The following is a 21,479-nucleotide window of genomic DNA, read 5'->3' as shown; positions in this document are numbered from 1 at the left end:
CCACATTCCTAAAGAAAATTATGTACTTTCTACTCCATACATTTTCCCTGACACCCAAAAGTACACATTTTGAATGCTTAGCAGGACAGGACAATTGTCTAATTCACACACTTATAAAGAGAACATTCCTGGTCATCCCTACAGCCTCTGATCTGGCTGACCCACTAAACACGTTTGTTTGTAAATTATGTCCGAGTTGGAGCGTGCCCCTGGCTATACGTAACTTTAAAAAATTTGAAAATGGTGCCGTCTAGTTTGCTTAATACAAGGAATTTGAAATTATTTATACTTTTACTTTTGGTACCTAAGTATACTTTAGCAATTACATTTACTTTTGATACTTAAGTTTTCTTTTTAAACCAAATACGTTTTGACTTTTACTCAAGTAGGATTTCACTGGGTGACTTTTACTTGAGTCATTTTCTATTAAGGTATCTTTACTGTTACTCAAGTATGACAGTTGGGTACTTTCCCCACCACTGCTCCAGACAAGCAAAATAAACCTACCCTGCCCCACCCTTTATGAACATAGAAACACAACAAATTGAAATGATTTTGATTACATTCATACAACAACATAATCATACTTTTAATTGTGAACAAGCAGCAACCTGGAACGTAAATCTTATGTCGGAGTCCGGAACGTATATATCATGCACTACCGTTCAAAAGTTTGGGGTCCCTTAGAAATGTCTTTGTTTTCCATGAAAACATACATGAAATGAAAGTTGCAAAATGAATAGGAAATATAGTCAAGACGTTGACAAGTATACCCTGAAGTCCAGCACACTGCCCTGCATGGGTTCGGTGACTGTCAGTCCAACTTTCCTTAGCACAGCATCTATCTACAGACACCTCCGTAGAGTTTGACCTGCAGACTTCATAAACTGCAGAGGAGAGCAGGACCTGTCACCAGACCACATGTAGGGAAGACATACTGTTTTCAAGGGCCTAAATAATTCCAGTTTACTGTACAGATTTGCCTTATCAGACACAATTGACAGGCACAGACAAAATCTAATTTAATTCATACAAAACTATTTATCGGACTGTCAAGTCACTGACACAAGCCACCACCACCACCATGCTAATTAACAATTACTCATCTCAGAAACGACACAGACAATGTTAATTGGAGTCCTGTTTATCTGCATCTGACCCATGATTGTGGTGGTGCTGATGCTGCTGCTGGTGGTGGTGGGGGTACTGATGATGCTGATGATGTATGTGTGACATGTTACCACCCCCCTCAGCTGACATCTGGGGTCCATCACTTGGAACTGGGTTGCTGACGGTATCGACATCAATAGACCTCACTGTACTGTCTGTCTCATTAACACGCATCTCTGAACTGCTCAGTGTCTCGTTTCTCCGGGTGCTGTTCCACCCAGCTGAGGAGGTTGTGTTGGAGTCCACCTGTAAAAGAGTAGAACAAACTAACGTTAACAAAATAGGTACAAGCTAAAAATACACCTAGGAGATCCGCAGAGAGATCTCTATTATTTGGTTTACTAATCAGAACCTTTATTACGCTTCAAGGACAAATCATAGAGAGAGAATTACTAGAAAGAAAAGAGTCTGTGGGGGTTTTCCTGTTCTAGTAATTGTATTTCTATGGAGCACTTCTGCAGACAGTAGTGTTTTCAATTGAGGAGCCAAACTGAAATGAAATGTCTACAGTTCCCTTAATAATTGTGCTTTCACTTACGGTGCAGTTGCCACAGATGTCCTTGTGGTAGGTGGCTCTGACGGCTGCCTCTATGTAGGGGTAGTGGAGGAAGCTGTAGGGTAGGACTATGTGGAACGTCAGTCTCCCACATCTGTCAGAGAGAGGAGGGGATAGGAGAGAGATACATTACATGGCCACACAAATGAGGTGTCACACCAGTTCTAAAGATCTCTGTAGATAGAAAATGTCTCAATAAAACCTGATAGATACTTCATAACATTAAAGTCAAAGAGCAGTGGTAAGCTTTAGATTAGGGCTGACGGGTTTCCTTCCATCAATACAAGCCCATTTCTTATTCATGAGAGATGTATCATTTTGAGAAACAACATGACAGTATTTTGGCCCTCTTTGATGGCTCTTACCTGTCATATTGAAGTGAAGAAGTAATTCAGTTACTCTTGGAGGACAGTGGAAGTTGAAAAAATGACTTATTTATTGTTTACGACCCAAAAGAGTGAAATTGTGAAAATGATGATAATGCCCTGTTAGTGTAAGAGCTGTTTAAAAAGCATGTTTTGGTGGGATGGTGTTTTGGTCTGTAAATTAGTTAATAGACCAATAAGAAAGAGAGTTCCAAACCTTTGCCAGTAACAGTTCGTTTTCAGTTTTCCCCTCCCCACTCAAGACAGTCCTAGCAAAAGTATTCCTGGAGAAATGTATCTTTGCTAAGAAGCTATTTTTTCAAAAAGTTAAAATTTTAATGGAAAACAATCACCATGAGGTTGGTCTACTTAATTGTTACCCAGAAATCATTTGATATTGAGAAAAAAAACTGCTGCATTGGACCTTTAAGTAAAACCAAGGCATTTCACCATTATCATGGTCCATCAGGGTTTTTGCGCCTCAATTTCTGCACATTGGTTGGAAAGCGAGGTAATAGCGGCAGTGTTACCTTCCATTATTACCTGTCATATACCAGGAAGTCGTCCTTGTCTCCATCCAAGGCCTCCCAGACGTCGTCCTGTAGCGGGGCCTGTTGGTAGACAGGGATGCCCGGGGGTGCCCTCCTCTTCAGCTCCCAGTACATGGCTCTGGACTGGGCTTCCCTCTCGTTCACGATGAGGAACGACACGTCTGTCAGGTTGCTGCGGAGCAGCTTGTCACGCAGGCCTCCTAGTCTACTCAGCAGCAACAGGACAATGGCAGATCAGTCATGACGAGGTGCCACTTGATTGCCACTAGATGGCGTTATTTACTCATTTCCCATTATTTCATAATTCAGATAATTTCTCTCTACTGTTTGGGAAGGCTGCTCTCAATAAATCTGAAATGGATCACCAGCAGCATTACATCAACAACTTTACATACATTTGTTTGTAAATACATTATTATTACATCTTACTGAAATCTATACCAAATCTTTGCACAGTGGTATAATAACAGTATGTTGCAGTAGGTTTACAGTAATGTTATGCAAGACAGATTCTGAAGACTTCTCTCTTACTTGGAGGCCTGTGTGCGGCAGAAGTGTCAGCTTGCTTTCAGCAGAGCCAGAACAACTACATTTCCCAGCAGCTCCTTCATGGGGGCCCCATGGCCCTTGATCTCCCAGTGCGGTGCAGGCTTGCAAATCTTGGAGGCATCATTGTCCCCTTCTACTAACAGAGGCGATGCGCATAGGAGCCCTGGCAGAGCAGCACACAGCCACAGAGTCAAGAGACCCTGCATCATGTCCTCCAAACCTCACCTAAAAAGAGTTCCAAGAGAGAGGCCGATGTCAGAAGTTCATTTTCAGTTGTGACGGTCATTACAACTCTCCGTGTGTATCACTAGCAAGGAACATAGCCATAGTCTCTGCTACATACAGTATGCAAAATATGGACTACTGAATGACATGATACCTGGACTGACCTCTGTCCTCGTTGAGCCTATCTTCTGCTTCACACAACTAAGCAATACAATGTTACACTGCTGTTTTTAAGCCCTTATCTCAGGTAAGCACTGCCCCCAAAACAAACAAAGTAAGCCAGTGTTTACTTTAGGGTAAGAGGGTTGTGAAACCCAACACTAACCTGTCAATTCCAGATATGTTCTCTTCTCTATGAGGCTACATTTTTGGATAATGTAATTAATGGTCAGGAAAATTTGTCAAATGGTATTGTATTCTAATGAATGTTATAGACACCAGATCCAAGGCACTGAATTCCATGCTCTTTCCATGCTGATTCCATGCTCATATACTGTGTGTGATGGCTGACAAATAATGCCAAAACAGGAAAACTATAGAACAAAAAGGATTGTGTAAATCTTCAAAAACAACATTATCAAACTGATTGCATATATACTCCACAATGCGGAATCATTGATCACAATTTAGCAAGGTTTACCAAGAAGTGGGTCAGGGGTCCAACTGTGTGGGAGTAGAATAAATGCGTGACATACAAACACGTCTACAAGTAGCATGTCTGATTCTGAGAACTCCAAATAACTTCAGCACCAAAGGTCTTTTCATATTTGGAGTAACAAAAATCAGAAACGTCTTTTCTGCACCTCTTTTGGCTCTCAGAATTTTGGAAAAACACTGCAATTGATTTTGACCATAGCAATGCTCTTTCTACCCTGAATGATTAGGTCAAAGTACAGTACAGGCTAAAAGTAAATCTACAGGGTGGTGGGCATGGCTTTTCAAAGGTCACAACATTCCAGAGGAGCGCTATATTAATACTAATCCAAATATGATAAATATGTCAACAGAATAGTTCCTGTTTCATGAATCAGTTTCATAGTATCTATTCTGAACAAAAATATCAATGCAACATGCAGTTACTGATTTACAGTTCATACAAGGAAATCAGTCAATTTAAATAAATTCATTAGGCCCTAATCTATGGATTTCACATAACTGGACAGGGGCTGAGCCATGGGTGGGCCTGGGAGGGCATTGGCCCACCCACTTAGGAACCAACCAATCAGAAGGAGTTTTACCCCACAAAAGGTCTTCATTACAGACAGAACTACTTAGTTTCATCAGCTGTCCGGGTGGCTGGTCTCAGACGATCCCGCAGGTGAAGAAGCCGGATGTGGCATCCTGGGCTGGAGGGTTACATGTGATATGCGGTTGTGAGGCCGGGTGGACGTACTGCCAAATTCTCTAAAACGACGTTGGAGGCAGCTTACGGTAGAGAAATTAACATTCAATTCTCTGGCAGCAGCTCTGGTGGACATTCCTGCAGTCATCATGCCAATTGGATGCTCCCTCAAAACTTGAGAAATATGTGGTATTGTGTTGTGTGACAAAACTGCACATTTTAGAGTGGCCTTTTAATGTCCCCAGCACAAGGTGCACCTGTGTAATGATCATGCTGTTTAATCAGCTTCTTGATGTCACACATGTCAGGTGGATGGATTATCTGGGCAAAGGAGAAATTCTCAATAACACAGATCTAAACAAATTTGTGCACAAAATTTGAGAAGAAGAAGCTTTTTGTGCATATGGAAAATTTCTGGGATCTTTGATTTCAGTTCATGAAACATGGGACCAACACTTTACATGTTGCATTTATATTTTTGTTCAGTATAGTTATAGTACTATGAGTAAGGTATGGTCTCCTTTGCAAAACAATGTTTCACACTGTTGATAAAAGTGAACACTTCAACATCACAAAAAACAAAAGCCACAAACATAGGCAGCCTACTTGATAGTAGTGATGAAAAAAAAATGGAGTTACATATTGGTATATTTTTTTGACGATGTATCATTTTGACAATATTGCAATACTATATTTGCGCTGGTTGACTGTACCTGCACCAAAACTCTAGTATTTCTTATTCATAGCTTGTTCACCATCTTCTTCTTAAATATGGAGCCAATTTGTTTTCAGCACTTTTATTTCCATGACCGATCAAAACTTGTTTTCTCAAGTCTCTTTCTTGTCCCTTTGCAGAAGACATATGAGTGATATGTTTGGAACACTTGACTAAGAGTTGAGGAGACTGAATGCATCACTTCTTTTTATAAGAAACATTGATGTGTTAAAATCCCAAATTGTTTGCAAAGTCAACTTACAGACAGTTCTGACACACACTTACCTCACCAGACATGCCACCAGGGGTCTCTTCAGTGCCCAAATCTTGAATGAATTCAAGAAAGCGTACAGTATTATATAGTGCCATTATTGCATGGAGCTGCGTTCCATCTCATATTGCTCAAATGAACAGCACATATAAAAGAAAAACCCAGATAAAGCAGCGCCTCTACCCTGTTTGACCAAGAGGGTTTGTGTGTATGTATTGACATGTAGGCTACGTATGCATTTTTTTGTGTCTATTAATGTTCTGTATTATTTCACATTTCATGTTTTGTGTTGACCCCAGGAAGAGTATCTGCCTCAACAGCTAAGGGAAATCTAATAAAATACCAAACATCGAATCGGCACCAAAGTACTGTGATAATATTGTATCATGAGGTCCCTGGCGATTCCCAGCCCTACTAGATAGATTTCTTTATTTTACAGTACCGTTGTTTTGATCAGGGTACTGCATACTCTCCTGCCTCTTTAGTGTGTTTTCTACAACCCTCCTCCCACCCAGAGGTTCTGCTTGCTGGCTAGTATCCCATTAGTGATTGTAACAAAAGAAGCCTCAGGTTATTCAGCCTAAGTTCAGGGGGCGCAGCCAGTATACAATGCAGCTACCACAGTTCTCCAAAGGCTGCATACTGCATTGCAGTTTCCAAATGCAGCTAAACAGATTCCCATTACAAAATACAAACGAATCCTCCAATTTGTCCACTTAACATAAGTGACAATGAAGAGCAACTAAAAACTCTGCAAACAGGGGTAAAAATTCTGCTCTTCCTTTGCATTTGTCAAACATTCTGAAGAAAAAAGGTGCACAACAAATTATTTAGCGTAGCTTCTGAATTATGACCTCACATTGAGCACAAAGGTGATTTGAAATTGCAGCTTCAAAGCTTAAAGGAGCAATCAGCAGTTGCTACATCCATTTTTGGACTTGAATGTGTACTCATTGATTCTTGAAGAATATAACTTATGTCTCGTGAACTTAGTTCAACTGTCAAACCCCATTAGAACTCCAAATATAAGCTTGTTTTACTCCAATGTTTGTAGACAAAGAAAATGTAACAAACACTATATAGCCTCAAAACATGATTAAAACTATAATTTTGATATCATGGATGGTCAATCCTTGCATCTATATTCAATTTCTCCAGCCCCATCGCTCAGCTTTTTACTGAGCCAGGGGTGGGGAGGCCGCTTTGTTATTGTTTCTACTGCCGATTGCCGCTTTAAGGCAGATGACTGCTGCTCTTTATTGTTTTGAAGGAGCTTACGTGTCATTCCCAAAATAAAACACCAAATTCTTTAGCATGAGTAAACCATTCTAAAAAAAAAAAAACCTTTTATGTGAAACCAAGTCCAGAAGCAAGAACGCTTTAACACTAACATCTCCCATTGTACATATGCTTCCACATGTTCTTCACCGCATAGGGCTACTAGCTGTCCTCAGTCTCTGTTATATTGTCCTGTCATTTTGCCTTGCATTCTTCAAAATGAAACACATAGTCAAACAAATTGATCAAATATCTCTCATTCATGAGTCATGACATCACTCCAATGAAAGCCTCCTCATTGTCCCCATCTCCCTCTGGACTGTCACATGTAGATATGATTCCTAGACCAAGCTCTGCAAGCTCATCACAGCCCATGGCTGTCGTCACCATGATTTTTTCCTCCAGGCGGTTGCATAAAGTTCTATAAGAGGGCAAAGGGTAGCCTAACTCCCGAAGGAATTCATAACCCTTGGCACCGACTGCACATCGGATTTTACGAGCCTTCAGCACTGTCTCGTGGGACCACACAGCTCTCCGGGAACGCTTGGTCAGGGTCAGGGCACGGATCTGGTCTTCATACAGAAATGTCTGGAGGCCCCTCTCTATTCTGTCCAGTTTGAACATCCTCTTCTTCATTTCCTCAGCCTGCACACAAGTTAACATGTTGAGGTGTTATCTTTTCTAAGATTCTCACAAAATGCTATGTTGTTCTTCTGTGAGAAAATTCTAATGACTGAAAGTGTAAAGGGTCCATTGTATAATTTCACATAACATAATTTACACTGAAAAGATTTGACTAGAGAAAGATGTTTTAGGAAATATGAGGCAATCGTTTGAAATTAGTTGGGAAAAGGTAGCTACCAACACACCTCTTTCTGAAGTCTGGCAGTGTGTTGCATTTCTTGTTCCAGCAGGGTTTTGTAAGGTTGACAATGGGTGCAAGGACGTTCCTCTGCCTTGTGTAGTTCATCAGCATCTTCCTCCATGCCCAGAGTTGGTTGCCGCCGTGCATAGCCATGATCCCCCACATTCAGATCTCTCTCTACTAGGTATACAGAGAACATTAACAACACATCTGAATCACTCACTTGATGCACTGTTACAATCAGGAACTAACAGTTTTAAAAAAAAATGTTAGCACAACTGGACCAACATTTGCATTAGGCCTACCAGTATTCAACAATCTGATAATGTGCCAATATCTATTTTGACAGATGTTGTGATTTTGAGAAATGAAGAAAAAAGTAGTTACCTGGCTCTGGTTTGAAAGGTAGCACTATCTGTGGGGTGATGGGATAAGGTGGATTTTGCACACTGAAAAGAGTGGGGATAGCGTTTGGTTTCAGCTTCTTTCCCCCTGCTGGCGACCTGGCTATTTCTTCAAACTGACTCAGCTCAAAATGGTCCTGCAAGAAGACATAGCTGTAGGATTAGCTGGCTAAATATCGATGTATTTTCTCTTGGTGCATTATATATTGCACTAAATCAAATAAGTTATTATATTCAAAGTGTAGACAAACATGTCAACATGTTTTGTTGTAATTTGGAGTTGGGAATTGTTGACTGGTGGACCAAACTAGCTAACGTTAGCTAGACAGTAAAGGTTAACATTAGTCACCCATAAACTTGCCTGGCACAGTCTGGAATGTGGAGTTGGTACAAAATTACGCCGGCAGTTTACAAGCCATTTATTCTTGCGTATAGGCTCTTTCGGAAAACGAAATAGTTGCTTCCCAATGGTTGTTGAGTTTGAGCAATTTGGAGCGGAACACCCACCCATACCTATCGCGCTAACAAGTCAAAACTGCTGCATGCAGCTAGCTAGCAAGCGAACTATAGCCCCAGTTACTTGCATTCCAATCAAACAACAGAGCTAGCTTGTAGCTAGCGAAGGCTACCAGAACTTTACACTTGTTCTCATAGGAAACAAAACTAAATAGAACATGGTTGAACCATGAGCTCACATAAGATATTTTATCATCCCAAAGGTTCACAAAAGTATTAAGCGATATTAGCATGCCAAATAATATGAAATTGCAAAGTAAATAATTTCCGACTTTGTTTGAGCCAAAATGGCGCACCTGCCCTCAACGGTTGTTTGATAACGTCACGGGTTTGAGCTGCCCATGTGACTGCATGTTTCAAATATTTCTTCCAGAGAACTATAAAGTATCCTCCATTAAAATTCGATTTATGCAGACTAACAAAATATACAATATATATTTAGTTAACATCGTCCCCATATTGAAAGGATGGTTATAGGATGGTAAAAACGAAGGTTTAACATTTTAAATTAGAAAACTTTGTCCACTCCTACTGGGGTCCTTTGTGTGTTGCTGGTGTACAATCTGTAAGGACCCATTCAGACCACGTTGGTTGGATGTTTACAGCTGCGCTTAATTCTTGCCAAGAATTTGGGTCTTCCTCCCTGAAAACGATTGTTGAGAAACGAATCAATGCAATCCGACAAACGAAGAATAACGCATAGTAGTGAACAGGAAGCTTTCACTGGACAACCGAAAACCTTTTGCAATGAGCTCCCTGATCATTCAATAAGTCTAATCACTCCCCATGTTCAGTTAGCTAACTAGCTTACACTGAGTTGAACATTTTGGTTGTGTTCCATATATTAACTAGTTAGCTATGACATCCTCCATGATAGTCCCTGTTATTGATGTGCAAAATGATAATTTCAAAGAACTGTGGCCTGCTATGGTCCTTGCAATCAAGACAGCCTCCTTCATTGCACTGGATACAGTAAGTGTTACAGCGAGCTTTGCAGACAAACGGCTGTGGGTACATTGATGGTTTTACGTCTCTAAGCCCATTGACACTAATGTCATATAATGTCTGCATGTTTTGTTTCAGGAATTGAGTGGGCTTGGAAGCAGAAAAGCTCTGCTGGCAGAGTGAGTATGGTTGATTCTGGGTTTTTCTTCATTCTTTAATGTAGCTAATGGGGTAAATCCATTTGAATTCAGTCACTTTTTGACAGAACCCCTTTTGATTTAAGCAAAACCTCCCATGCATTTTGCCAATTGTAGAAGTTTTTAGAAAGCGACTCTGGACCTGAGTGCCAACACATTCAAGAGATAAAGGTGCTCAAAGTTGACCCATTTTGCATCCCATACCATGAGACATCTATCTTTTCAATAGGCTGAGATTTATATCATTTAAAAGCTTATACACAGGGTTGTCAAACTTTTCTATAAGTATTTTCTTTTTTCATTAACTTCAAGTCTATTTACAAAAAACACGTACATTCCTATTTTTCTTCTTCATATTTGCATATGTTGTAGCTTATACCCTATTTGACGTCATCTAAGGTTTTTATTGTGCCTGCTATCAGTTCAGACACAACATGCTCTTGGATACAGGGTGGGTGTCATGTTTTGGCTGATAAATGAACTAAAATGGGAATAACATTGAAATGTCAACTTTAAAATGGTACTACAAAGATGGAGGTCCATACATCAGAGTATGTTGACTTGAATGGGCATATATGTTCCTTTAAATTATACTATCAAACCTCCATAGGAAACCCTTTGAAATATAGATAATATAAAATACATGATTTAAGTTGATATTCGACAGTGGTGGTGATCTTTGTTGTACTAATTAATGTTCAAATTTCAATTCAATTTACATTTCAATGGTATACCAGCTAAGTTGCTGTGGTCTGAAGGGATAGGTCCATTCTATGAAATGTATTTCTAGGATTGAAATGACAGCCACCCTGTATTCAAGAGCATGCTGTCTCAGCTGATGGCGGGCACAACACAAAAACTTCCGATGTGAAATAGGATCTAAACATATGCAAATATAACATCTGATACTATTTTGATTAAATTATCAAACTCAACCGTTTATCTTTTCCGGTGATGAAGAAAGTCGGATGTCTCATGGTATGTGGTATGCAAAATGGGTCAACCTTGACCACCTCTATCTCCTAAATGTTTTGTCATTCAGGTCCAAAAATGCACTTCTTCCACAGGCAAACATGTCTAAAGGGATGCGGTCAAAAAGGGATTTAATTGGGTTTACCCAATGTACTTTCACTATGCTATCTCAATCTCAAGTTTTACATTAGATCTCTGTTTTAATTTTAAGATGCATAGAGGACCGTTACAAAGCCATATGTAATGCAGCTCGCACACGCTCCATTCTCTCCCTTGGGTTTGCTTGCTTTAAGAAACTTGAAAACAAGGTAAATGTATCCTTTGCACATTCTGACATTCAGAAAGCTTAACATAAAATGTTACATTGTTTTATTTGATGTATTATATCTCTTTGCAGGATGATGATACGTACCTTGTTCAGGTGTACAACCTGACATTGCTCTGCAGTGAGGAGTATGTAATTGAACCACAATCTGTGCAGTTCCTGGTGCAACATGGATTTGACTTCAACAAACAATATGCTGAGGGTGTCCCTTATCTCAAGGGCAATGACAAGGTGAGATAAAGTTGTGATCTGTCATAGATCCTGGACTATTCCTTATTTTTTACATTTAAGTGATCCAGAGTTCTGTTCCTTTCTTGTATCCAGGGAGGGGATTCCCATGGAATAAACATGCGGATGCTGTTTGTGGAACTCCTGCGTGCTCGCAAGCCATTGGTTCTACACAATGGTTTGATCGACATGGTGTTCCTGTATCAGTGCTTCTATGCCCACCTGCCAGATAAACTTGGCACTTTCACTGCTGACCTGTCCCAGATGTTCCCAGCTGGGATATATGACACCAAGTACGCCACAGAGTATGAGCTGCGCTTTGCTGCCTCTTACCTGGAGTATGCCTACAAGAAATGGTTAGTAAACTAAATATGACACACACCCATACTACTACTACTACTACTACTACTACACATTCAAGGAAGTAGTTAGTATTTTTGGTGCTCTTTTTTCCCCCACAGTAAATTGGACAACAGCAAGTCTCTTGAGGTTGGTGGTAATGGGCACCATCTGTTCCTGGAGTTCTGCAAATACTCAGGCCACCTGTCCAGCTATGTGGACTTCAGGCCCTGCCTGGCCGGGTCTAGCCTGGAGGGACCGCTGAATGTCTGCCAGCGTTTCTCTGTAAGTACATCACTTCTTAAACTTGTAGGCAACCACAGATTCTGTTTTAAAGGATCTCAAAAATTTGTGCCATAATGATCAGCACTGGGGCATTTCATGGACTGTTATGCAATAACTAGTGTATAACCAAGCTATTTTTCTAATGATAATAAAACTGAATCTGAACAATGCAGTGTCTTGACCCTGCATTATGACCCTGTTACACTTCAGCTGACACACGTGCAATGGGGTAATATAAGTATTTTATTTTTACACATGCAACTCGTAATAAGACTAAGCAATTAACCCATTCAATTAATTATCTGCCTACATAAGATAACTAGCCCTATGCAAGACACTATGTAAACCTTGTGCACCCAAGTATTATGCATTTGGCCAACTAAGATCAAGGAATGGTAATGAGGAGCGAATATCAAAGCAAGTATTATTTAATAACTTGAATGGGTTCACATACAAGGCAAAGCCTAAGTTACAAAGCATGTTGAGTGAGAGAGGTGCACCATGGCTCATGGGAAAGTGTAGGTATCGCAGCACATCAGTTCAGGAACAAAAAAGTGAAATACCCTTTTATAAGCATCAGAGTTGTTTGGATTCAAAAGTTAACCTCCAAAGACAACAGAACCTCTGCTTCTCAGGTGTGACAATGTGGGTTGGCAAGATAAGAGAAAGCTTTTATACAGTTGATAAGTCATTTCAGGGGCTGTGCTGCCATACAAATAAGTCCAATTTCTCTATTTTGTTAACCTAACATTCTGTATTTTGCAGGCTTACGGTTGGTGCCCCAATGGGTCACAGTGTCCCTTGTCACATGACACTGACCTCATCATCCAGCACGATGAAAAAAACAAGGTGGAAAAGAAAAAGAAACGGAAGAGGAAAAGAAAAAACTCTTCTCAGGGAAACGTGGACTTTGAAGGTGCCTCCGAGAATAAGCAGGCCCATATGGAGCTGGAGGATGGAGAGCAGGGCCCGGACCAGGTGATCCCTGACACAGACAGCAAACCTCCCCCTGCTACAGAGCAGGTAGATGGGACTCCGGTACAGGGGTCAGAGAGCGGTGAGAAAATGATAACCGAGAAGGTAGAGGAAGGCAACGGAGTCGCAGAGCCACAGGCTGTGTCTGCAGATGAAGAAATTAAGACTGACAAAGAAAAGGTGGAAGGCAATGATGTGTCAGAGCCACAGCCTCTGGCCACATCTGATGCAGCGAAGAAAGAAAAGTCCAAGAGGAAGAAGCTGGAAGGAGGTTCCCACCGGGCAGGGTTCGATGCATTCATGACCGGCTACATCTTCTCCTACGCCGCCACTCTGACAGAGAGAGTAGGTGAGCCACCGTGTTCAGAGTCCTGGCTCCCTGAGTGCCTGAACAAAGTTTACCTCAGTGGCAAATGTGTCCCGATGCATATTGTCAAGAGCACCTTCTCCAAGTCCTCCAAGGCTCACATGCACAAGATGGACATTGTGTGGGGAAAAAGCTTTTCTAGCAGTGCAGAGGGAACTATATAAACATTCAATGGAACCAAATGTATTCCTCGTTTATAATAAAGCCTTTTTAGTTAGACATGCTTTGTTGCACATCTTAAATCTTTGTTGATACAGTATTATGTTTCAATAAAAAGGCTTTTCCTTGGTTATATGACAAACATGGCCATTTGTGTCTTAACAACTTGATGTGAGGTTTGGCAGGAAAAGTGAGACGATTTCACATTAGTCCATCAGCCTGTAGTGCACTCGGTATGACTATGTTCATAGGATCACACTGAAATAAGCATAAGAAGCTAAAGTTAGCAATTTATTTTAAAAACGATTGCGGACACATGTTCTATATCAACGTAAAAAACTATTGAATTGTAAGCTCTTCAGCTTTGCCTGAAAGATCCTGTTACCTGTTCAAACATCAGCCAAGACGGAGGAAAAAAACAGGATAGTTCTAACATCTCCATCACACCATGGCATCCACACACACCTCAAACAGTAAGACCTAAAAAGGAATATTGATTTTTACATCAAAATAGATCCTCTATGTAAAATTATCCTGATGCAGTTTACATCTATTGCATAGAAATTGTGATAAAGTTCAAATGTTTTCCTTTCAAGTGCAATTTCCTATTAAAGTGGTTAGACAGGAACATTTCAGTAGACCAAAACATGTGCCAAGAGAGTAGTGAACCAAAGTGTGTGAGTGATCCATCCATGCCAACTGGTGTGTGTGTGTGTGAGAGAGAGTGATGCATCCATGCCAACTAGTGTTCCTTATACCCAACAGAGCTTTCAAATTAAGGCCAAAATAGGACCCACCTCAACATGTGATCCCACATTCAAGCCACACCTAATTCCACAAGTTTAACACATATCACTCATGATGCCATAATTTTTCCATGATGGAGGACGGACATAAAATAACCCCCCCGCCCTCAGAACAACCTCAGTTTGTCAGGGCATGGACTCTAGAAGGTGTCGAAAGCCTTCGACAGGGATGCTGGCCCATGTTGACTCCAATGCCTCCCACAGTTGTGTCAAGTTGGCTGGATGTCCTTTGAGTGGTGGACAATTCTGATTCACACGGGAAACTGTTGAGCGTGAAAAACACAGCAGCGTTGCAGTTCACGCAAACTCAATCTGGTACACCTGGCAATTACTACCATTCCCCGTTCAAAGGCACTTAAATATTTTGTCTTGTCGATTCACCCTCTGAATGACACACACACAAGCCATGTCTCAAGGTTTAAAAATCCTTATTTAACCTGTCTCCCCTTCATCTATACTGTAGTGGATTTAACAGGTGACATCATAGCTTTCAACTGGTCAGTCTCATGGAAACAGCAGTTCCCAATGTTTGGACACTCAGGTTATACCAAACGCTTAAATCATAGATATGTTAAAAAGGTACGTACAAACCATTTCCAGTGCACGTGGGCGTGCACATTTACACAAACAGTATTTGGTTTTACCGCAAATTTAAGAGCAGTTTATTTTTAGTCTCCATAAGAGACCTCTGTAGTCTGGTGAACCACACTAATTTTACTAGCCTTGATATGGTCTGGCTCTCCTTTCTGGCAGGCACCATTGTATAGTACAGAAATACCACTAATCAAGATGATGCAGGGGTGGGGGTCTCAATGTTGGAAAGACAGTGAGTATGCTGTTTTTCATTCAGAATTCAACCCTTTCTCCCTAGTAAGTGTTAGAAGTGTTACTTTAATATCATATGCATCTACTCTCCTACATTTCCACATGGGGCAGAAGATAAACACAATACCATTGAATATCAAGGAGAAGGCAGTGATTTAAAAGCAGCATACACACAGAACCTCAACAAATTACGAGACCCCTGGTTTAGGGGTGCCTTTTTAAGAAATAAAATACACGTTTTTCAGTATATTAAATAGAAATCTTTAAAAAATAAAGAATATCTGCAGAGCATTGATCATCATCACACGTCACACGTCACCATTCCTATCTGAGGAGTGTCTCTCTAGGTTAAAAACGAGTTCACACAAGGCTCCCGTTCTCCTTGACCTGTTTAAGGCCTAGATGATGTCACACTTAGAGGGCAGTTCTGTGGAGGAGTGTGGGGCCGTACAAGGCACCAGTATGATGGGATTTAGATGGTCTTGGTTTGTGGCTGGGCTGATAGTGACAGTTGGACAGGGAGTGCTCTGCAGCTGCATGCCCTCCTGGTCTTCAGCCTCCATCTCCTCAGACACAGCATCTCTACTGTCCTTCACTGGGCCTCCATTCTGGGCCTGCATGGGGCAGCAGACATGTTTGTCTTTGACGTTGTCCTCCTCTGGACTCCCTTGGCTGCTAGAGCAGTCCATAGCCTCTGTACGGTCACTGGGCATGGGAGAGAGAGACCCGCTCTCATCTACTCTGTTCTCCTCCTCTATTGTTTCTTTCCCCCCACAGTATGGAGGGATCTCCATCACAGCATATTTCCCGGCCCAGGCGCTGAGCACCTTCTGTCGGACCTCTTGGCCCAGCTGTGCCGGGTCACACTTGGAGACAGTGGCAGAAAGGGGGCAGCAGCCATCCAAGAGGGCCAGCTGGGGGGAGGCGGGCAGAGAGCGGCACTGTCTGCCAGTAAACCAGGTCTCCTGCCACATACCTGGGTGGATGTGGGCTCCAGAGTGGATCTGGGTCCCAGAGGAGAACACATTGTCCTGGGGAGAGTGCAGGTCGAACATCAGGGAGAACACAGACTTGCTGGGCACGTCGAAGAACTTGATCTTGCCTCCGCACAGGTCCTCGCGGGCATTGAAGGGGTTGATCTTGCGGGCCCCTGGTACAGCCCTGGGGCCCGGGTTGTAGTAGGGGTCGTGGACATTGACCTTCCGGCTGGGCTTGCGGGAGAAGATGTCTGACTGGCTGCGGGACAGCCAGATGTTGCGGCGAGGACGAGGTGACTTGGGAGAGATCTTATCATCCTCCAGATCCAACGGGTTCAACCTCTTAATCCCCTGGACCTTGTCACCTGGACAGAGAGAGACAGAGACAGAGACAGACAGAGACAGAGACAGACAGAGACAGAGAGACACAGAGAAAGAGACACGGAGAAAGAGCGAGACAAGTCAAATCTCTACTACACAACACATTATTGTTTTGAAGTGTTCGTTCCCAATGTAGCCACCAGGGGGCAATATATGCAAAGATATAAAAATAAACGAGGCACAGTCAAATTCTTACATAGAAGTAAATGGCATAGGGCAAAACATTATGGGAAATACATGCAAATAATTAAGATAAAGTAGAAATACTAAAGTGGACTGGGCCTCAGAGAAAGTAGATCCAGAAGGTAAACAAACAGTGAAGAGGGAATGACTGGCCAAGGAATGAAAGCCAGCTAAACAAAAACAAAGCCATGCCCTAACATTCCAAATGGCCCCTGAACCAAATTAGAATTGAAATAGGATCTGAGAAAATACAAATTATTTACAACCTACTCAAAAGGAAGGTGGTTTCCACCTAACAACAAATAACCGTACTGTATCTTATTCTTTGCTTCAAAGAATCAGGTGATTGCGAAACACTCAAGAGGTTAGAGATTTACCTCGTGCTAAATTGTAAGGCAACTTGAACCTGCAAGCAGACACTGTGCATCATAAAAGTAGAGGAAAGGACTGAGGGGACTATTTGGGACAGGGCTTGGGAAGGAAAGGACATCCCTGGCTTGCAACTGGACCTATTTAGAGTAGACCTGGGGTACATCCAAAATGGCACCCTATTCCCTACATAGTGTGGGATGTGGTCAAAGGTATTACACTACAAAAGGGAATAGGGTGCCATTTGGGAGGCACAACAGCTTCTTCCTGGTTCCAAGAAACCATTGGTCTGCACCGTGCAGCTATTACATGGAAACTGGGTGTCAATGACTGCGGGGTGCAGGACTGCGGGCTAACATGGCAGGCATGCGAGGCGAGCTTTCATTGCCTGTAGAAATGTACATTGAAGGGAAATGGATTGCTGAGGGGCATCTTTACACAGTTTGTGTTGTTTTATGGAGTTTGTTAGGTGGTGATGTTTATGGTTTTGATCGTGCATATGATATGCTATCCTCATAAAATGATGTTTGATCATGCTATTCCATAAAACAGAGTCACTGCCATGGCAGTCAGGGGTTAGATAGGAGGTTGGAGGCATCACCTTTAGGGATGCTTTTCTTATCGATGTCCCCACAGAGGGGGATCCTCTCTCGTTCAGACTCCTCGGCCTTTAGCCGACACAGGATCTCCTCCAGCCTCTTTACCAGCTCAGGGAACGAGGGTCGCAGCTTGGGGTCCATCTGGAGAAAGTGGACACGGACATGGTGAGGAGTGGGGGGGGGGGGGGGGATACAGCAGCCAGGTCAAACAAGATCAGGGGTACTGCTCGATCAGATTGTGTTTCTAGTTTCTATTCCACACAAGGGAATAAAGATTTTGGAAGCAGTTGTGTTTTGGGAAAACGGAGAGATTGAGGGCCTACTTACATTGCAGCAGTTGAAGGCCAGCTGCAGGAAGTCAGGAGGACAGTCTCCTACCATGTGCTGGAAGGCATGATAATCCAGGCCAAAGTTCTATCATGGAGGGAGTGGGGAGAGAGAGGTCAGGCAGGAAATTCATTTCAACTAAATCCCAGATATGGGTCTTATGTAATGTGATGTATCAAGGGGATGAGGAGGACTGAGGAAATGGAGCAATACTAACTTCAGTGCGAGGAAGGTAATCGGGGTCGGCCTGTATTCGGGCAATAATCTCACAGAGGACAATACCGTAGGAGAACACATCTGCCTGGAAACGGAAGAAAACAGAGAGACAGGCGTTTGAGATGAGTTCTTAGCTTGAGGGGTTGATGTGTATCAGACCAGTAGTCCTGTCCAGTCCTGTCAAGAGTAGAGGTCAAGGGTTAGAGATCAGGGACCTTCCTTAAGGCTCCATGGATTGATGAGGAATTGAAAAACTGTATAGTTGAAAGAGATGGGGCAAAAGGAGTAAGTCTGGCTGTACATCTGAATGGCTTATTCACTGCAAATTTAGAAATTATGTGACTAAACAAAAATAATAAGAATCTTTATTAGAAGCCAAGATCAATGATATAAAGATTGAATGGGAAAAAAACTTGAGTACTTTAAATTATGGGCGGAATTCAAAACCATTTTTCAACGAATCTGATGGCTTATTCATCACCATTTGATGTTGCCAATTATTTAATTGGCAAAGTGGGCAAACTTAGGCAGGAAATGCCCACGACAAACAGTGAGTAATTATATTAATGTATAAAAAACAAATAATGGAAGAAAAGCAGTGCAAGTTTGATTTTGTAAAGTTATTGTGGAAGAGGTGGAAAAATAATTGTTAACCATGAAAAATGACAAACCTCCTGGCATTGACAACTTAGATGGAAAGCTACTGAGGATGGTAGCTGAATCTATACCCACTCCTATCTGTCATATCTTTAATCTGAGCCTAGAGGACAGTCTTTGTCCTCAGTCCTGGAGGGAAGCTAAAGTAATTCCGCTACCCAAGAGTTGTAAAGCGGCCTTTACTGGTTCTAACAGCAGACCTATAAGCTTGCTGCCAGCACTTAGCAAACTGCTGAAAAGAATGTGTGTTTGACCAAATACAATGCTATTTCTCTGTAAACAAATTAACAACAGACTTTCAGCATGCTTATAGAGAAGGGCAACATGTACTGCACTGACACAAATGACTGATTGGTTGAAAGAAATTGATAAGATTATGGGAGCTGTGCTGTTAGATGTCAGTGCAGCCTTTGATATTATTGACCATAAAAAAAAAACTTTTCAACCTCGGCTCTGAATCCACAATATGGCAATCTAATAGAATTCAAAGGGTTTTCTTTAATGGAAGGATCTCAAATCAAAGTTTGTCACGTGCGCCAAATACAACAGGTGTAGTAGACCTTACAGTGAAATGCTTACTTACAGGCTCTAACCAATAGTGCAAAAAAAGGTATTAGGTGAACAATAGGTAAGTAAAGAAATAAAACAGTAAAAAGAGGCTATATATAGTAGTGAGGCTACATACAGACACTGGTTAGTCAAGCTGATTGAGGTAGTATGTACATGTAGATATGGTTAAAGTGACTATGCATATATGATGAACAGAGAGCAGCAGTAGCATAAAAGAGGGTTTGGCGGATGGTAGGACACAATGCAGAAGCCAGGTTAGCCAATGTGCGGGAGCACAGGTTGGTCGGCCCAATTGAGGTAGTATGTACATGAATGTATAGTTAAAGTGACTATGCATATATGAAAAACATAGAGTAGCAGCAGCGTAAAATAGGGGTTGGGGGGGGGCACACAATGCAAATAGTCCGGGTAGCCATTTGATTACTTGTTCAGGAGACTTACGGCTTGGGGGTAAAAACTGTTGAGAATCCTTTTTGTCCTAGACTTGGCACTCTGGTACTGCTTGCCATGCAGTAGTAGAGAGAACAGTCTATGACTGGGGTGGCTAGGGTCTTTGACAATTTTTAGGGCCTTCCTCTGACACCGCCTGGTGTAGAGGTCCTGGATGGCAGGCAGCGTAGCCCCAGTGGTGTACTGGGCAGTACGCACTACCCTCTGTAGTGCCTTGGGGTCAGAGGCCGAGCAATTGCCATACCAGGCAGTGATGCAACCAGTCAGGATGCTCTTGATGTTGCAGCTGTGGAAACTTTTGAGGATCTGAGGACCCATGCCAAATCCTTTTAGTTTCCTGAGGGGGAATAGGCTTTGTCGTGCCCTCTTCACAACTGTCTTGGTGTGTTTGGACCATTCTAGTTTGTTGTTGATGTGGACACCAAGGAACTTGAAGCTCTCAACCTGCTCCACTACAGCCCCGTCGATGAGAATGGGGGCGTGCTCGGTCCTCCTTTTCCTGTAGTCCACAATCATCTCCTTAGTCTTGGTTACGTTGAGGGATAGGTTGTTATTTTGGCACCACCCGGCCAGGTCTCTGACCTCCTCCCTATAGGCTGTCTCGTCGTTGTTGGTGATCAGGCCTACCACTGTTGTCGTCTGCAAACTTAATGATTGTGCTGGAGTTGTGCCTGGCCATGCAGTCGTGGGTGAACAGGGAGTACAGGAGGGGACTGAGCACACACCCCTGGGGAGCTCCAGTGTTGAGGATCAGTGTGGTAGATGTGTTGCTACCTACCCTCACCACCTGGGGGCAGCCCATTAGGAAGTCCAGGATCCAGTTGCAGAGGGAGGTGTTTAGTCCCAGGATCCTTAGCTTAGTGATGAGCTTTGAGGGTACTATGGTGTTGAATGCTGAATTGTAGTCAATTAATAGCATTCTCACATAAGTGTTCCTTTTGTCCAGGTGGGAAAGGGCAGTGTGAAGTGCAATAGAGATTGCATCATCTGTGGATCTGTTTGGTTTACTGCAGGGCAGCTCTCTAGGCCCTCTACTCTTTTCTATTTTTACCAATGACCTGCCACTGGCATTAAACAAAGCATGTGTGTCCATGTATACTGATGATTCAACAATATACGCATCAGTAACCACAGCTAATGAAGTCACTGAAACCCTTTAAGAGTTGCAGTCTGTTTTGGAATGGGTGGCCAGTAATAAACTGGTAGTGCACATCTCTAAAACTAAGAGCATTATATTTGGTACAAATCATTCCCTAAATTGTTGACCTCAGCTGAATCTGCTAATGAATGGTGTGGCTGTTGGACAAGTTGAGGAGAAAAAAATATGACTTGGCGTTACCGTCAATGGTAAAGATGTGGAGAGGTCTAACCGTAATAAAGAGATGCTCTGCTTTTTTGACACCACACTCCACAAAGCGCTGCAGACTAGTTGTCTAATCTTGATTATTGTCCAGTCATGTGGTCCGGTGCTGCTAGGAAAGTCTGAGTTAAGCTGCAGCCCAGAACAGAACGACACGTTT

At 42.2% G+C, this 21,479-nt stretch overlaps 4 protein-coding genes across 10 annotated transcripts in view; 1 reads left to right on the top strand and 3 right to left on the bottom strand.

The window, feature by feature from the left end:
* Nucleotides 1-544: 544 nt before the first annotated feature.
* selenop2 (selenoprotein P2) lies at nucleotides 545-3,675 on the bottom strand. Of its 2 annotated transcripts, none has more exons than XM_021613285.2 (5): nucleotides 3,581-3,675; nucleotides 3,174-3,416; nucleotides 2,635-2,847; nucleotides 1,709-1,820; nucleotides 545-1,416 (listed from the first exon to the last, which is right to left on the bottom strand). In XM_021613285.2, the coding sequence occupies exons 2-5, from the start codon at nucleotides 3,398-3,400 to the stop codon at nucleotides 1,129-1,131; spliced, it is 840 nt and encodes a 279-aa protein (XP_021468960.1). In that variant the 5' UTR covers nucleotides 3,401-3,416; nucleotides 3,581-3,675; the 3' UTR covers nucleotides 545-1,128. The 2 variants fall into 2 exon arrangements, with proteins under 2 accessions (XP_021468960.1, XP_021468961.1); XM_021613286.2 differs by having other exon boundaries at nucleotides 3,571-3,651.
* Nucleotides 3,676-6,405: 2,730 nt separating this feature from the next.
* On the bottom strand, nucleotides 6,406-9,142 carry LOC110530327 (THAP domain-containing protein 1). Of its 2 annotated transcripts, none has more exons than XM_021613281.2 (4): nucleotides 8,653-9,142; nucleotides 8,275-8,428; nucleotides 7,892-8,064; nucleotides 6,406-7,667 (listed from the first exon to the last, which is right to left on the bottom strand). In XM_021613281.2, exons 1-4 carry the CDS (start codon nucleotides 8,800-8,802, stop codon nucleotides 7,290-7,292), a joined length of 855 nt encoding a protein of 284 aa, XP_021468956.2. In that variant the 5' UTR covers nucleotides 8,803-9,142; the 3' UTR covers nucleotides 6,406-7,289. The 2 variants fall into 2 exon arrangements, with proteins under 2 accessions (XP_021468956.2, XP_021468955.2); XM_021613280.2 differs by having other exon boundaries at nucleotides 7,892-8,067; nucleotides 8,653-9,140.
* Nucleotides 9,143-9,352: 210 nt separating this feature from the next.
* LOC110530326 (target of EGR1 protein 1) lies at nucleotides 9,353-13,741 on the top strand. Its single transcript, XM_021613279.2, has 7 exons — nucleotides 9,353-9,779; nucleotides 9,891-9,931; nucleotides 11,133-11,229; nucleotides 11,319-11,477; nucleotides 11,571-11,830; nucleotides 11,936-12,098; nucleotides 12,864-13,741. The coding sequence occupies exons 1-7, from the start codon at nucleotides 9,666-9,668 to the stop codon at nucleotides 13,602-13,604; spliced, it is 1,575 nt and encodes a 524-aa protein (XP_021468954.2). The 5' UTR covers nucleotides 9,353-9,665; the 3' UTR covers nucleotides 13,605-13,741.
* A 139-nt stretch (nucleotides 13,742-13,880) lies between these two features.
* LOC110530325 (dual specificity testis-specific protein kinase 2) overlaps nucleotides 13,881-21,479 on the bottom strand; it is a 34,065-nt gene continuing 26,466 nt past the window's right edge. For all 5 annotated transcript variants that reach the window (XM_021613277.2, XM_021613278.2, XM_036985967.1 and 2 more), the window contains 4 exons: nucleotides 18,284-18,367; nucleotides 18,067-18,153; nucleotides 17,742-17,880; nucleotides 13,881-16,572 (listed from right to left, as the gene is read on the bottom strand). In XM_021613277.2, the coding sequence (XP_021468952.2) occupies nucleotides 15,629-16,572; nucleotides 17,742-17,880; nucleotides 18,067-18,153; nucleotides 18,284-18,367 (1,254 nt within the window). In that variant the 3' untranslated portion in view covers nucleotides 13,881-15,628. The remainder of the gene's footprint in view (nucleotides 16,573-17,741; nucleotides 17,881-18,066; nucleotides 18,154-18,283; nucleotides 18,368-21,479) is intronic.

This window comes from Oncorhynchus mykiss, chromosome 8, assembly GCF_013265735.2.
Source record: "Oncorhynchus mykiss isolate Arlee chromosome 8, USDA_OmykA_1.1, whole genome shotgun sequence".
In the NCBI taxonomy this organism is placed as follows: domain Eukaryota; kingdom Metazoa; phylum Chordata; class Actinopteri; order Salmoniformes; family Salmonidae; genus Oncorhynchus; species Oncorhynchus mykiss.
The sequence above is the reverse complement of the archived record's forward strand: the minus strand, read 5'-3'. Positions and strand labels throughout refer to the sequence as shown.